The 16,807-nt window shown below is 54.9% G+C and overlaps 1 protein-coding gene across 6 annotated transcripts in view; it reads left to right on the forward strand.

The window, feature by feature from the left end:
- The first annotated feature begins 867 nt into the window (after positions 1-867).
- PTPRF (protein tyrosine phosphatase receptor type F) overlaps positions 868-16,807 on the forward strand; it is a 72,261-nt gene continuing 56,321 nt past the window's right edge. For all 6 annotated transcript variants that reach the window (XM_063105662.1, XM_063105661.1, XM_063105658.1 and 3 more), the window contains exons 1-3: positions 868-964; positions 9,659-9,804; positions 9,986-10,127. In XM_063105662.1, coding sequence (XP_062961732.1) covers positions 874-964; positions 9,659-9,804; positions 9,986-10,127 — 379 coding nt within the window. In that variant the 5' untranslated portion in view covers positions 868-873. The remainder of the gene's footprint in view (positions 965-9,658; positions 9,805-9,985; positions 10,128-16,807) is intronic.

Consider the following 16,807-nt stretch of genomic DNA (forward strand, 5'->3'; position numbering starts at 1 on the left):
TCAAACATTCCTCTCTGAAGTTCACACCCCACCCTTGATCTGCTATTCTTAGGGTCCAGCACCCCCATTCCTGGCTACTAAGACCTCCCTGTGGCTTCTCTTTGGAGTGGGAAGGTGCCATGGGAATTGGGTAGGACACAGGTGGCCAGGTGGGGTAGCTGCGGTTTGTCTAGAGCACATCCCGGCAAGTCCTGATGGGTAATGGCTTTGGCTGCAAGCCTCTGATACCTGGAGCTTGTCTGCTGCTAACAAGTCTGTGTTCTAAGCATGGGAGGTTCTGGCCTCCGGCCTCCTCCTTCCTGCTGGGGAGAAGAGGGGTACCAGCAGGCTCCCAGGGACTCTGGAATCCCTGGCCTTTGTGGGTCTGCCTAGCTCCTCACTGCTCTCTGTCTCTGACTGTCTTGTCTTTATCCAGTCTCTGTCCCCACCTGTGTGTCTCTGTGTCTCTCTGACCCTGTGTCCCTGTCCCCTTATGGGGTGAGTTGGACGCTCAAGATCTGGAATGGAGCATCCCTGTATTCCTCCACTCTCATTAGCTCCCTATTCCCCCTACTCAGGTTTAGAGAATGACCTGAAGGCCTCTTGCACTCTCTTTCCGTATAGATTGATTGTTGGGTCATTCTTGTGGGCACTGAGGAATCAGTGAGGTGCCTGGGTGGTCAAAGGGGTCAGAGGTCTGGATGGTCATTGCATAGTCCAAGGGAGATCTGTTGAACTAGCCTCTGGTTGGTCAGTGAGGATGAGTAGGGGCCAGGAAACAGCATGGGTGGACCATAGGGACACTGGTGGATATCAGCTAACTTGCTGTGCCCTTTTTTTCCATTACAGGTTGATTGTCCTGGGCTGTGGCTGGTTGTGGAGCTAGAGCCCTGGATGGCCCCTGAGCCAGCCCCAGGGAGGACGATGGTGCCCCTTGTGCCTGCACTCGTGATGCTTGGTTTGGTGGCAGGCGCCCATGGTGACAGTAAGTCTGACCTCTCAAGGTGCAGATCTCCCAGTCAAGAGGTGGCATTCCTCCTAGTAGGACTCTGGGATAGGGACAGGACCAGCTACTAGGAGAGACAGGATGGCCAGATACCTCTCTAGTCCTTCTGTCCTAGAGACCCCTCCCACTTGGAGAGCCTCTCTCTAAGGAGTACCTTGGCACCACTGCTTCCAAGGAGTATTCTGTGGAATGCCTGTGCGTATCAGGCACTGCAGAGTAGGGTGACCCTTTTTTATGGGGTTGGGGTGACACATGTTCTGGATTCATGTGGTCATTGTGTGATGTGCCCAGGCATGTGCTGTGTTCACCACTGCAGATTTGTGCAGAAGGCAGTGTGAGCTGTGTTTGGGGGCCAGTGTGGGAACGGGGGGCAGCAGACAGAGAGTGTGTATGGATATATTCACAGGTCTGGGGAGCGCTCGGAAGCCAGAGCCACCCGTAGCTCTTACCCTGGGCTAGATCCTCAAGATCCAAGTGTAAGGACGCTGAGCTACTTTTTCCCCTTTCACCAGGGACCTTCAAAGCAAAGGGACATCTGCCTCCCCCCAGCCCCTCAACCCTGGAAATTAGGGGAGGATTGTGTTTGGACAGAGGAAGCTGAAGTCCAGCGTGTGTGTGTGTGTCAGGGTGTGTGTGTGTGTGTGTGTCAGCATGCGTGTGTGCGCGCGCGTGCGTGTGCGTGCATGTGTGTGTCAGCGTGTGTGTGTGTTGGACAGGGTGGAATTGTCCCCTACCCAGATCCAACTCTGAACTTTGGTCCCTTTCCTGCTGCCCTTCCCCCTGCCTGGCACTACAAGACTGGCCGCAGCCCGCCCCATTACCATGGTTACCACTGCTTGGTTACTGGTGGGAGGCGGGGCACAGGGCAGATTTAGCCAATCTGCAGGCTGAGGGGGAGAGTCGAGGTCGGAGCCAAGGTCCCTGGGGGAAGGGGCCATTCCCAGCCTGTTCCGAGCCCAGAGGTGATACAGGGCCAACCAGGGATGAGCCCAGGGGTCAACAGGCCATAGGGCCCGCCACCCCCACCACCCCCTCCAAGTCTCTGGGTGCAGATATCTCCCTTTGCCCCACCAGGGCCCTTTCTCCTAATGGCTCATTAGTTATTCAGGAACCGATCCTAGAGGGGCTGGGACTGGAGCAGCCCCACCCTCAGTCCTCAGAGGCTGGACACTGGGTGGGGTGGAATGGGGCAAGGGCAGGCAAGGAGGGGGCTGGGGGCCTGGCCGAGAAGAAGTCAGGTGGGAATTGTGCAAGGGGGTGGGAGTGATCCCAGGCCTGGCTGGGGCTGGTGGGAGAGAGCTTGAGTCTGCAGAGGCAGGTTGGGGTGGAAGACCTCATCACGTGTGACTCTGGTGTTGGCTGTGAGCTGGAGGCTTGTCCAGGTGTGGTCAGCAGCCCTTGGACATTGAAGCAGTGTCCTTGCTCTCCCAGCCTGGACACTCTCAGGGCCTGCAGACAAGAGCTGTAGGTCAGGGGGAGGGTAGCCTCTGTGGGCTTTAAGACAACACATTCTGAGAGAATAACTAACTGCCTTCACCCTTCTGCCTCAGACCCAACACTCCCCAACCTGTACCCCTCACTCCCATGCCCCCGAACTGCTCATCTACCCAGGTTTTCTCTCCTGGTGAATGGCATTACCACCCACCTGGTCACCCAAGTTGGAAACCTGGGCCTCCTCCCAGCCTCCCCCTCTCGTAGCCCCTGTCTAATCCATCACCAAATTCTGTTGTTTCTCCCTTTCAAGTATGTCTGGAATGCATCTGTGGCTGTCCCCACTGCCTTCCTCCAGGCCGCCCTCAGCTCCTGCTCGGCTCTTGCGTGCAGCAGCCTCCTGACAGTTTCCCTGCCTCAGTCTCTTCCCTTATAGTCCAGCCATGTTGCAAAATGAAAATTTCATCTTGTCACTCCTCAGTTTAAAATCTCTGTCCCCCTCCCCCATTGCCGTTGGGGTCCAGTCTAGGGCTCTTGACCCTTCTCCAGCCCTGCATTATCAGGCCTCTGCCAACCTCATCCTTCCCTGTCTCCCTCCACCCACATTCCTGCCACGCTGACTTCTCTCAGTTGCTCACATGCTCTTGTGAACAACGTCCAGGCCTTTGTTCCTTCTTTTTCCTCTGCTTGGAACACTCTTCCCAATGCCCTTCACCTTACCAGTTCCCACTCACCTCAAGCCATCACTTCCTCCAGGAGCCTGTGTCACAGGCTGCTCCTCTGTGCTCCCCTTGTGTGGCACAGTGGCTGGCTGCTTCAGATCCGTCTGTCCCAGGATTGAGAGTCCTGGGGGTTCAGGCCGTTGTCCAGCTCAGGGTGTGGTGTGTAGTGGGGGAGTGAGGGGGAGGGGGTGGAGCCAGGTCTGGACCCCCAGGCCAAGGTGGAACAGTTTTTAGAGCAGAGTCCAGGAAACTCCATGCTGGTTTCTTAGGCAGCAACCAGCTAAAGAAGATGAAATCTTGCCTCAGCCAAGGTAGGAGTTTCAGGTGACTTGGGCTCTCTCCTAGGCACACAGACACGGAGCATCCAGAGTCTAGGCTGGGGGCCATGGTGACCCAGGCCCCAGGAAACAGGGTCTGTCCTACAGGCCTACCTTAAACTGCACACACTTTTGGATCTGTCCTCCCACCACAGTAGTCTTGGGCTGAGCTTGGGAGACTTCTACCTAGGGGCAGGCAGCCAAACATGGACAGGGCTGCTGCAGAAGGTAGGGCAGGCACCCCGGAGGATTGACGACTGGAGCAGTGAAGTGCAGAGCGGACAAATGTGTTTCTATAGGCCTCTTAACTAGACAAATGAATGGGGGCCCTGGCCTCTGAGAGGAGCGGAGGGAAGGGGGGTGGACAGGCAGCTGCCAGGAGTTAGCTCAGAGGCCCCAGCATCGATGCCAAGTCAGCTCCAGGGGAGACCTGGGCATGCACCAGGGCTGGACCCCCACTTGGTGCAGTTCCCTTAGCCCAGGGCTTTATGGCTTCTCCGGAGGTGAGGCTTGTGGGGCCAGAGGCGGTCCTGAGCCCAGGTAGAGGTTCTTCTGATCTCATGTACGTGTCAGGGGCTCGGACAGGAAGAATCCACACAGGCCTGCCTTCCAGCAGGCCCCGCAGTTTGGAGGCACAGGCTGGAGGGCAGACAGTTGTAACAGCAGTGCTGGCTGGGGTGGACTGGCACAGAGGCAATGACCTAAGCATCTTGAGAAGAAGCTGGTAGGCTTCCTGGAAGAGGGGAGCCCTGAAGGGTGAGTGGGCATTTACTGATGGGGGGTATTACATAATGATGTGAGATTGGGGGGGGCGGAGCAGGAATGCGCTTCCGTCCCAGACAGCTTTTCTGTGGAGCTCGTGGGAGAGCCACAGTGAGAACCGCAGACAGCATAGGACAGAGGCAGGGACCCAGGACCACCTGGGAGTGAGGCCCTGGTTATGGCCCAGTTACTTGGAATCACAGGAGCTCAGAAAAGGATGCCTGATGGCTGTAGGGGTGTGTCGGGGGAGGGAGCAGCAGGTACAAGTGGGCATGGGCATGAGGAGCTGAGAGTGTGTGTTGGGTCCCTTCTCCCCGCCAAAGCCTGTGGAGCTGGAACATGGCAAGGTGCTGCACACAGGTTCTGCAGTGCCCTTCCCCTCATTCTTACGGGTGGCCCCGTCTAGACTCTGCCATTTGTGGAACTTCCAGCAGGGGCAGGTTGCTTTCTCTCTCTGGGCCTGTTTTCCTATTGCACAATGGGGTAGTCACTCCTACCTGGAAAGGTTAACTGAGGTCACTTTGACAAGGCATCTGGCACTTAGTATGTACTCCCTCTATCTGAGGCCATAACCTGGGCCTTGCGGTGTGTCCTCGAGAACCAGGGTTGTCTCTGAGCGGCCTTCTCTCCAGGGTGGTGCCAGGAGCTGTCACAGGAGCTCATTAATGAGTCCCCAGCTCATTAGGCTGTTCAGGGCCTTGGGAAATCCGCCTCTCCAGGAGCTCCCTCCCCTCCCCTCTCCTCCCCATCCCTCGCTGTGTCTGCCGTCTGCTTCCGTGTTCTGTTCATGTACGTGTGGATATGGACTCCACAGGGAAGACACAAAATAGCAGTCAGTGTCCCCATGGAGGAGCCTTGGATGTGGACAGTTTGGCTGTCCCTGAGTGTGGACCCCTGCATCATCCCTGGGAATTGTGTGCACCCCCCAACCCCCTGCCCCAGGCTGATTCCACTTGTTTCCTTTTTTTAAGTCACTTCCTCCCACCTTGCATGGGTTCCGTGGTCTGCACTGCCTGAGGATGTCCCAGGGCACACCACTGGGAGCTGATGCCCAAAGGGCTGTGTGACCCATGACCACTGTGTGGTGGGGGCTGGGAGCCCCACTAGTGGGGTCAGGCTGTGTGGCAGCAGGCAACTGTGGCAGAAAGCCCTTCCTGGCTTGTTCAGATGGCACCCTGTTGGTCCAGTCTTAAGAATTCTGTTCAGACTCTCACTGAATACCAGCTGTGCGTCAGGCACTGGACAGAGTGGTCAAACTGGCCTAGCTCTGCTGGCCCTCCTGGGGACCTGACCATTCACTGTGGGATGTGCTGGGATGGGAAACCCAAGGGCTGTGGGATGCAGAGCAGCCTCCTGCAGCGCCTTGAGGGGAGGGACAGGTGAGAGGGGCAAGGAGGTGCCTGGGGGTGGGGGGTGAGTCCATGAGGGTGCGGGCTGTGTTCTCAGCACAGTGCTTGGGCCGTAATAGGTGCTCAAAGAATACTTGTTGAAGTTGTAAAAAAGGTGAGCATGGAGAGGATAGCAGGAGCGAGCTCGAGAGGGGAGTGGGGAGACAGATGTTAGGACAAAATTAGTAGCTGAGGAGAGATGTGGTCAGACTGGGGTCCCCGAGATCCTCTGGTGAATAAAGGGGTAGGGAGGGCAGAACTCGGGCCAGGACGAGCGGGCCTGGCTGGGTGCTGCGCGAGGCGTCCGGGTTGGGGAGGCTTCCAGGGGGAGCGGAGGCGTGGCCTGGCGGGGACGGGGGCCCGCCTGTCCCGCCCCCGGGCCGCGCCAGCGCGAGCAGTCCTGCCGGGTTTGCGGGGTGGGCCGGGCGCTGGCTCCTGCCCGGTCTCCTCGAGGGTCCCGGGCCGTAGGCACAGCACCGGGCCGCTCCCCTTCGCGCGACCCATACCTGGTTGCGTTCCCCCGAGGCTCCCGGCGCTTTGTTTGGCGCGGAGGCCCCGCCCCCGGCGCGCTCGCCGGCCATTCCGGTTCAGCAGGTTCCAGCCTCGGGGTTCTGCCGCGGACACGTTGAGGCAGGAGCTGGAGGGGGACTTTCTACCCTGGTTTCTCTCCCCTTCCCGTGCCGTGGTGTGTGAGTGGCCGCAGTCTCTCCCTCCTCTGGTCTTCCTTCCTCACTCATGCCTTCTTTCTTTCTGCACCCTGTGTGCCAGCAACCGGGTCAGAGGCTGGGACAGGGTAGGAAACAAGACAGGCATGGTATCTGCCCTGCCCAGGGTTATGTTCTATGCAGGGAAGCAGCTATTAATCAAACACTCACCAGAAATGTGGAAAAAGTAATAACCTCACAATGCACATAATAAACTGTGAGCAAGAGTTATAACCACACACACGTACATAACAAACTGTGAGCAGTGCTATGAGAGACCAAGGGAGCTGCCAGAGAGCTTAAAACCAGGAACTGAGCTAATGTTGGGGGGTGGGGGAGACAGAGGAAGATTTTCCGAGGAGATGGCGTTTAAATTGAGATCAGAAAGGTGATAGGAGTTGGTGGGTAAGGAGGTAGCCTGAGAGGTTCCCCGGAGTTAGTGGATAAAGAGGCTTATGCAAAGGCCCTGAGGCCTCAGGGAACATTACTCATCCAGGGGATCCAAAGCCAGGGCTCTGGGGAGAGTGGTTGAGTCAGACCTGGCAGGGTTTTGTCTGCCATGATAGTTTTCATTTTTTTGTTGTTTTGTGTTTTTTGGGGGGTGGGGTGGGGTGGGGTAGGGGTAGGGCACTCCAACCAACAGTTCTAACCCTCCAGCTCCAACAGTTTGTTTTAAGAGAAGTGGGAGGTGTTTGGAGGGTTTTGGTCAGGGGGGAGGCTGTCAGTTTGCTCTGGCTGCTGAATAGAGAATAGACTGGAGGGAGGGGGCAAGACTGCAGGGAGGCAGTGACACCAGCTTGTTAGACCAGTGGGGTGTCCAGTCAGGGGAAGATGGTGTCTGGACTAAGGCGGTGGCAGTTCAGATGGAGTGCCAGAGCTGCTGTCTGGAGGTCCTGAGGTGTGGAGGAGGGGTGCACGGTGTGGGGACTAAGGAGCAGGAGGCACCCCCAGTGGAGCCTGAGTGCGGAGAGTTCTGGGAGGATCTGTCTGAGAGGAGCAGCAAACAGCTCTGCAGACAACCACACACTGGGAGAGTCTGAAGCCTCCTTCAGAGGGCATGGGGAAGGGCAAGACGCTGAGGGGTTCCAGAGCCCTGTGTCCCCATGTCATTCTGGCCCCACCAGGCTTGTGTGTATTTCTCCACCAGGGCTGCCCCTGCATGCACCCTGCCCTGGCTCCCCGAGTCAGTGGCCCTTGTCTGCCCCAGGTACTCCAAGGGCAGAATCAGTAGGTCACAAGTTTCCCTTCTCCAGGGAGGCTGTAGGTGCCCCATGATGAATTTAGGAATTAGAAGGCTGGATCAAACCCTGCTCCACCCCAGATCACTGGCTTGTTGGTCACTTAATCCTCTGAGCCTCCGTTTCCCCATCTTTAAAATGGGCATAATAATACTGCCCACCTCATGGGTTAAAGACTGATAATGCTAACCAGAGTGATGGCTGCCCTCATGGGAGGCCCACCACGAGCAGTTTACAGACATCACATCTCGTCTGCACAGACCCCTGTATCAGTAGCACTACTTTGTCAATGAGAGAACAGAGGCTCAGAGATGGTGACTGACTTGCTTAACAATTACACAGACCCTGCAGAGCCCCCTGGACCCTCCCCTCTGGGGATTCTGCCTCACCTGCTATCCCGCCTCTCCCACTGGATCAGCACACTCTACCTCTCTGCTGGCTATTTCCCATCAGTATTTAAACATCATCTTTCATATCTTCAAAAAAAGAAAGAAACAAGAATTTAGAAACCTCTCTCCAACCCTCATCCCCTCCAGCTGCTATCTTTTCTTCCCCATCAGCCAACCTTCTTTACATAGTCACCTGTGCTCTCCTCTCCACTTCCTCACCTCCCACTCACTCCTTGGCCTTTTTTAGTCTGGCTTCGGCCCTGCTCTTGACAAGACACCCTACAATCCCATGTGAACTGATTTTTTTTTTTTTTTTTTTTTTTTGTGGCTATCCAGTACAGGGATCCGAACCCCTTGACCTTAGTGATAAAACACCGTGCTCTAACCAGATGAGCTAACCAGCCAGCCTGGGTGTGAACTGTTTTGTGCCAGGTGTTTTGGAGTCAAACAGGCTTGAATTCAAGTCTCAAATGTGCCATTCACTGGCTGTGACCTTGGGCAGGTGACTTGACTTCTCTGAGCATGTAAACTGGGGATAATAACGAGGGAGAACTAAATGAGATAAAGTAACTGGTGCAGAATGGGTGCTTGGTGAAGGACTGTCATTACACACACATTTCTGTGCCAGGGACCAGGCTGGGCCTGGGCTCATGGGCACTAAGCAGGAGGTCCGAAAGGTTATTTCTCACAGTATTAGCCCTTCCTGGAGCTGTTCATTAGCCTGATTAATAGGAAATGGATCTGCTGTCAGGATTAAACGAGGCATTGCTACATCTTAACGATTCAGGTTTCTCTGGTCCTGTGACCCTGGGTGGGGGGATTCATAGGGGTGGGTGCTGTGGCTTGGCCCTGGCTGTGTACCAAGGTGACATGGGTATGGCAGTACAGTGTTTGAGCCCCCTTCTTTTTTTTCCCTCCCCCTGGCTCCCTGTGGTCACCTTGGGGAAATGTCCAGACTGTCAGAAGACAATAACCAAGTCAGTAGGGGTGGGGGTGGGAGGGGCAGAATTACAGGAAAGCATTCACCTGGGAAGATGTCCAGAGACACTTAGGAGCTGGAATGTCTAGGCCTTTGGGACTGCTGGTATGTGGGGGCCGGAGGAGAGGAGGAGTCCTGGTTTCTGACTCAAGCCTTGGGGTGGATGGAGGTACCATCACTGAGATGAAGAGCAGGGGGGAGGGACAAGTGTTAGGGAGGTGCTGAGGCTCTGCCCGGCAGCTCTCCAGCATGCCCTTTGTCCTAGAGCTTGGAATTGATTGGAGAGTGGGAGACAGAAGAGTGTAGTGGTTAAAGCATGAACTCCAGTCTCAGAACACCTAGATTTGGATCTCAGCTCTGCCACTTACCAGCTGTGTCATGTTGGACAAATCCCTTAACTTCTCTATGCCTTGATTTTCTTCTCTATAAACAGATGTAATTATAACACCCACCTCACATGCTTAAAAGAGTTAATAAATGTTAAGCTCTTTGAACAGTGCCTGGTACATATTAAGCACTATACGATGGTACTTCAGAAAGTTCGTGGAAAAATAGAATTAAAAGATATTATGAATCTTTCCATGAACTTTTTGAAGTACCAAAATATAAGGGTTAGGTGTCATTTTCTCTAAGGTGTCATTTCTCTTTGTTGCACCCCCACCCCCACCATGACGGTCTCCTGTAGTGTTAGCCATGCCTGTAGTGACCATGCCCTAGTGACTTGGTATCTCCATCTCTTCCAGGCAAGCCTGTCTTCATTAAAGTCCCTGAGGACCAGACTGGACTATCAGGAGGGGTTGCCTCCTTTGTGTGCCAAGCCACAGGGGAACCCAAGCCACGCATCACATGGATGAAGAAGGGGAAGAAAGTCAGCTCCCAGCGCTTTGAGGTGTGTCCTCGGGTGGGAAGGGGCAAGCAGGGCTCAGGGTCTGCCTACTCCAGGGTGTGGTCCTACATCCTCTCCTCTTAGTCTCCCTCCCCATGGGACTTATGGAAATAGGAGGACAGCTGACCCTGAGCAGGTCCCCAGGTCCTGAGCAGGCTGTGAGTGCATGTCTATCCTCTTACAGGTAATTGAATTTGACGACGGAGCAGGGTCAGTGCTGCGGATCCAGCCGTTGCGAGTGCAGCGAGATGAAGCAATCTACGAGTGCACAGCCACCAACAGTTTGGGAGAGATCAACACTAGTGCCAAGCTCTCAGTGCTCGAAGGTGCGTGCTGGAGAGGGATGTGGAGTGGCGGGCTGCTAGACTAAGGTGTGGGAGAGCCAGCCAGCCCTGGCCCCACCATGGGCCCTTATGCATTTGGCAGAAAGGAGGATTGGCCATCTTGGGGTTGGTGAAAGTCAGCTGTGGACAAGGATGGCCTGGGTTGTTTGGCTTATGCTCAAGCCAGCTGTGTGCATGGTGCCTTTGTATTTTCCTGCTGAGCTGGGTCACTGCTTGGGTCGGGTCTGGAATCTGACGTGAGGTGTGCCACTGCAGCTGTGTATGCCTTGGGTTACGTGGCTGTGGTAGTGGATCTGATTTCCACGTGGAGCCTGGCTGTAGGTGTTAGGTGTGTTCCTTGTTGCCCCTATAAGCAAGGGCCCCGGGCTGGGGGCTGGGCTCCATATGTGGATTTTAGTGTCTTCTCTCACTTTGTGGCTCCTCCATTCATTCACAAACACTCCCTGGACTGTCTTGAAGTCTAGAGGATCATTTAACCTGGGTGCTGCCTTCAAGATGCTACGTCTCCAGTAAGTTCCATAGGGGAAACCCAGGTGGCTGGGGAAGCCCAGAGAAGGAGGGGACTGTGTCTCAGCCAAGTCTGGCGTACAGTGGGGGATGGGGGGTGGCAGTTGGCAGCTAGGCATGTGCTGAGACCCAGAGGCAGAGAGAATGGAGCTTTCAGAGAACTCTGATAGTTCAATTTGGGTTTTTTGGGGACGGGGGGAGCAGTTCAGCCTGAGTGTGGAGAGGGAGGAGGGCAGATCTCACAGGATCCGGCTGAGAAATGATGAACACTTTCCTGGGGACATAGGGAGCCACAGCAGAGTGGGGAGTGGCATGATCAGACTCCAACCTATGGGTTCATCAGTGTGAATATGTCTGTATGTGTATTTTCAAAATATAGCATTGATTGTTTTCTTTTTTTAAGTACAATACCAATACCTGTTCACTGTTGAAAAATTGCAAAGTATAGAATAGCACATAGGAAAAAATTTAAATGGCTCATTATCGTACCTCTACTACTAACATTTTGTTATTACCTTGCAGCACATTTTCTGTGTATGCGTAGGTATGTATGTATGTAAATGGGATCACATAATGCCCAGTGATTTGTAGACTGCTTTTTTGAAGGAGAAAAAAAAAAAAAAAACAGTGTGAACCTCTTCCTTGCTGTTAAATATTTTTCTGCATCATTAATGGCTCTGAGTAAGGTGTCAACTGGAAGTACCCTAATTTATTTAGCCATTCCCTTATTGTTGGACACATATGTTGTTCCTGGTTTTTTGCTTTTATAAGTGAGGTGCGACACACGTCCTTGTACATAGATGTGCTTAGCTTCCTGATTATTTCCTTATTCTAGATTGATGGAAGTAGAATTGCTAGGTCATAGGGCACATGCATTTTTAAGCCTTTCAATATTTCCAGAAGGTTGTGTCAGTTTATACTCCTGCCAAGCAGGGCATAAGAGGGCCTGTTTTCGGCACATCTTCACCAGCAGTGGGAATTATCATTAAAAAGATATCTTTGCCAAGTTAATAGGCAAAAAAGTGGCATCTCAATTTAATTTGCATTTCTTTGATTACAAGAGCAGTTGAGCATCTTTTCACATTGGCCATTTTTACTCTAGCTTTGTGTTCACGCTTGCATCCATTCAGGAACTCTTCTGCATCCGTGTGTTTGGTGTGAGTTGGTGGATCCTGCAGCACTTCACTAGGCCCTCCAGGTTAGAGGGGCCTAGTGGAGGACAGTGCACAGAGGACAGTGGTTAAGAACAGGATTCTGGACCATGTCCTTACTCACCAGGTGACCTTGGGCCAATAATATGCCTCTGAGCCTCATTTGCTCCACCTGTAAACAGGCAAGGGCTGTATTACCTACCACCCAAGCTGGTTTGGAGGATTAAAAGCAATGTAGTTAGGCACTTCCAGAATTCCAGCTGAATGGAAGTTGCTGTTGGTCTGGAAGTTGCAATCCTGAGGCTTGGGCATGTGAGCTGCTGGTGCCTGGCTTCCATGCTGCCTGGCATCAACTGGGTGGTGCAGTCCCCACCATCCATTCCCATGGGGGAGCTTACCTGTGGGACCGGAGCCCAGAGGACAGGCCCTGGGCCGGGATCACTGGTTGCTGATTGTTCTCAGGCTTTTCCTGCCATTCCTGACATCAGATTCCCCACTTGTGATCTGGAGATGAGTATTTCCACACTGCCCTCCCTCTTTTATTATTTGCCCCAGTAGGGAGCCATCTGCCCTCCCCTGGCATTTGGGGGGGTGGCTGAAGGTCCAGAACTGTGGTTCCCACCCTGGAGGGCATCTTTTTGGACTCTTAGATTGGGGAACAGGACCTCCTTGTTAGTATTGAACGAGGACTCCCCCCAAAAGCTGCTGAGCCCCAGGTCCTCTGTCTGGGAAGCTCTCCTACCTCCACCACTGCCCAGGGCAGCTTTATCTTTTAAAGGAATGAGGAGGGTTAGGGTGGTGTTTCAGGACCTGGGGTGAGGACACAGACTTGCAGGGGCTCTCTCCATTAGGAGGAGCCTTCCTGGATAAAGGTTTCTATGTCAGGGGTTAGGGGTATGTGTTTGTGCTTCTGGGCTATGGGAGGTGTTTGATGAGGCTGGAGAGAGTGGGGCAGGTCTCTGCCCTCATGATGCCTTGGAGGGTGTAGAGCTTTGGGACTAGTGAGCCCCTCCCGCTCCTGAAACACAGCACCCGGAAGACAAAATGCTGACTTACCACCATGATGGTTTGTGTAACCTTGACCAGCTTTGGGCTTGGCAGAAGGGAGTGCTGGGGGCGGGGCCAGAGTGAAGCAGCTCAGACTGTGACCACCCCATCCCACCCCTCCCTCCTAGGTGGGCCAGGAAAGCTGGAGTGCATGCAGGAACTGGGCAGAAGGACGGCTTGACTGGGGCCAGGGGAGAGCCAGGGCCATTCTTGGGAGGCCATCACGGGGCCTAAGGAGGGGTGGGGAGAGGGTGAATTTGGTTTGGCAGCTGAGGAATAAGAATTGAGTCCCTTACCTGTGTCACACACTGCACGTACCCCTCCAGCACCCGAGGGTTTGTGCACATACTCACCACAAGCTGGGCTCTTTAGGAGAGTGGCTGAGGGCTGCCTGAGGTGACTCACCTGGCTTAGGTGAGGGACCAGTGCACCCCCAAAAGGGAGACCAGGCCTGCAAGTCCATTCAGTGCCTCCACCCTTGCCTCACTCCACTCCAGGCCCGGCTCCCTGCACTTGGCTCCCTGCACTCGGTCCCCACTGCTGCGGCCTCTGGGACACCTTATGCCTTTGCACTGGTGAGGTCTGGTGAGTCCCTGCCTCACTGTGCCAGCCCTCAGCCTCGCCATCCCCATGGGGCTGGGCACAAGGTGGGGTACCCAGCGCACGCTGGCTGGGGGTGAGCCCGTCCAGGGCTGTGACAGCGCAAGGGCCCGCCGCCCAGCGTCCCTGTCTGAGTGGTAATTGAAGCCATTAGCACGCCAGCCTCTCCCTTGCCGGGTAATGGCAGGAAAAGCTCTTCTCGCTCCACACTCTTGAGGCGGCGGCTGAATCACTCCCCCTCCAACCCGCCCGCTACCGCCAGTGAGACAGAGAATCTGACATTTTCCCTCACCAGGGAGGGGGAGGGGAGGCAGGCCTTGATTCTCGGCCTTTCCGTCCAGGAGGTGGGGGGTAGTGAGGGTCCTGGAGCTCGGACTAGAGGTCATGGATTCACCTGGGGCAGTGGGTTCCAGGCCAGGCAGGACTGGTCAGAAAAGCCCCAGGAGGAAGCTGGACAGCCAGAGGTGTGGGTGGGGCCCTGGTGACTTTGGGTAGCTTCTGGGAGGAATGGGGGGGGGGCGGTGTGCAGGGAGAAAGAGTCTATGGAGCAGAGATGAGCTGTTTCTGGCTTGTCCTGGGGGTCCTGGCTCGGAGGGCTCCGAGTGCAGGCAGCAGCATTTGTCTTGTGATCGTGGATACAGCAGACAATGTGCACTCCACGTGTGGTGTGGGTGCTCTGTGTGCCATGTGTAAGGCAGTGTGTGTGTGAAGTGTGTGGTGCGGTGTGTGTATGTGTACGCGTGCATGTGCATGCAAGCATTGGGCAGTGCAGGAGCAGTGTGGTATATACAGCAGGTGGTATGTACCTTATGGGCTGTGTATGCAGCAGGCAGTGTGTCTGTGTTTATGCATCAGGCAGTGTGGGGTTGGGTGTATACAGCAGGTGGTGTGTGTGGCAGGCTGTGTGTGTGTGTGGTGTGTACAGCAATTAGTGTGTGCCTTATGGGCTATGTGTTGAGCAAGGGAAGTATGCAGCAAACAGGCAGTGTTTGTGTGTTCAGTAGGCAGCATATGTTTGTATGAATCGGGCAGTGTATGTGCGTGCAGTGTGGTGTGTATAGCAAGCAGGTGGTGTACCGCAAACTGCTTGTATGAGACAGGTAGTGGGGGGGTATACAGCAGGTGATGTGCAGCAGACAGTGTGTGGGTATCAGGCAATGTGTGTACAGCAGGCAGTTTATGTGTGTATCAGGCAATGTGTGTGCAGCAGGCAGAGAATGTGTGTGCATGGGCACACGTGAAGCAGGCAGGGGGGTGTACAGCAGGTGGTGTGCACCTTCCACACTGTGTGGAGTGAGCAGCAAGCAGCCTGAGCTGAATGAGTGGTGTCAATCTAGCACTGGTGGGAGGTGGGAAGTCAGAGATGCTATGTCTGAGCTGGTCTCTGGGACCCCACAGGATCCCTGCTGGAGCTGTTGGTCAGCCTGGACAGCTGGACAGAGATGGACATGGAACAGAGCGGTCAGGCTGAGCTGTTCTCAGCGCCTGCAGTGGCACCTGAGCAATTCCTGTGCAGCCAGGCCAGGAGGGAGAGCATACCAAATAGGGATCCAGCCCAGACCTGCCTTTGGGAGGTCTTGGACCCTCTCCTCTCCTTCCCCTCCCCACACTAAGCCCAAGCTCTTTTCCTCCTGTTCCCACCTGGCGTTGGTGTCTGCTAACTGGCTGGGACCACACCACTCATGCCACATGTGCCCAGGAATCCAGGTGTCTGCCAGAGTGCCTGGTGTTGCCTACCTGCGGGCAGGTTCTGGGGAGGGGCCAACCATCAGGCATGTGGTGGGGAGGGTAGTCAGTGCTGTGCTGGGCCCCGACCTCTGGTTTTTGCAGTGCCTCTGCGCCAGGCTGGCTCTGGGACCTATGGGGTGATAAAGAACTTCTTGAGACTCCCCCACACATACACACACAGTCCTTTTGGAAACAGTCCCATGGCCCGAGGGCCAGTGAGCACACATGACCCTGTCCTGAGGTGTCCTGGGCCGGGCTGACCCTGGAGCAGAGCTGGCGAGGGATCTTATGTTTGCACGGTGGATGGGTGTGTGTTTTTCCAGGGAGTCATCACTCCCTGCTCAACCCTCCTCCCTGTCCCAGGCCTGTCTGTCCCCTCCACCTCTGGTGGAATGACTTGGCCAAGGCCTGTCTTTGAGAGGTGGGGAGTTTGGGTAAAGGGCCACTGCAGGCAGAAGATGGCTTCCCAGGTGCCAAGATATGCCCCCTTTCTGTCGCCTGCATATGTGTCTGGGTAACAGACTAGTTTTGTGGAAGTTGGGCCTTTTATCCACCTGATTTGCAGCCACAGAAGACATAGAAGGGCCCCAGAACCTGAAATCCAGGCTCGTTTCTGCCCCTCCTCTGGCAGCTGAGGCATGACCTACATGGCTCTGGTCTAGTAGCTGTGGTCTCTGTGACCTGTCCTTCCACCCCATATGACCAGATTTCAGCACCATGCAAGCATGAGGTTCTACAACCAGTTCCTGGAGGTTCTGAGCCCCAGGCATGGGTAAAGGAGAGAAGTCAGGTAGGTAGGCACTGCCAGGGGGACCTTGAAGGACAGACCCTGGGTTTCTTAGTACCTGGAATCCCCCATTTTGTCTAGTTCTGATCTGCCCTCAAGGGCCACAGTAGACTCCCTTCTCAATGGGTCCTCGTGTGGGTAAGGCAGTGCTCCTGCCTCTTCTACTAGCCCTGGACATGGGGTTCCTGCTGTGTGCCTGCCTTACTTCCTTATTCCCCTGGCTCAGCCACATGACCACAGTGGAACCAGCGGCTCTGGAAACAACTTGCCAAGTGGAGGTTTTAAATGCCCCTGCTGTGCACGTTCTCTATCCTTTGTAAGGTGCCCCCTCTCCCTGGTTGCCAGGGGAGAGAGGATTTTAATCAGTGGAATGACATGATCACATGTATACTTCAGAAAGGTCGCTGTGGGTGCAACCACAGTGGAGTGGAAGGAGACCAGTGAGAGGTTGTTGCATTCCAGGAGAGGGGGCATGGGCCCAAACCTGGGCATGGGTAAGGGAGGGGGGAGGCTGTGGTTCCTGGTTCCAGGAGTGAGTAGGTGGTGGTGCCATTTTCTAAGGTTCAAGTACAAGAGGAGGGCCAGGTTTGAGGGGGCAAGTTGATGAGTCCAGTTAGAAATCTGTTGAATCAGGTGGGCGCAGGCATCCACGGGAGGTGTCAGGGAGGCCTTGTTCATTTACCTGGTGCTCCAGAGGGACATCTGGGGATAGAGTTGGAAAGGCCTAGAAACAGCAACTCTCAGGGAAGCAGAGCCAAGATGGGAGAAATTCCTGCAAGAACTAACTCTTCATGTTGGGAGGAGGTTCCTGAGAGAGAGTAGTGGCAGTCGGGAGGAAGGAG

The sequence above is a fragment of the Cynocephalus volans genome, chromosome 8, assembly GCF_027409185.1.
Source record: "Cynocephalus volans isolate mCynVol1 chromosome 8, mCynVol1.pri, whole genome shotgun sequence".
NCBI classification, from domain to species: Eukaryota; Metazoa; Chordata; class Mammalia; order Dermoptera; family Cynocephalidae; genus Cynocephalus; species Cynocephalus volans.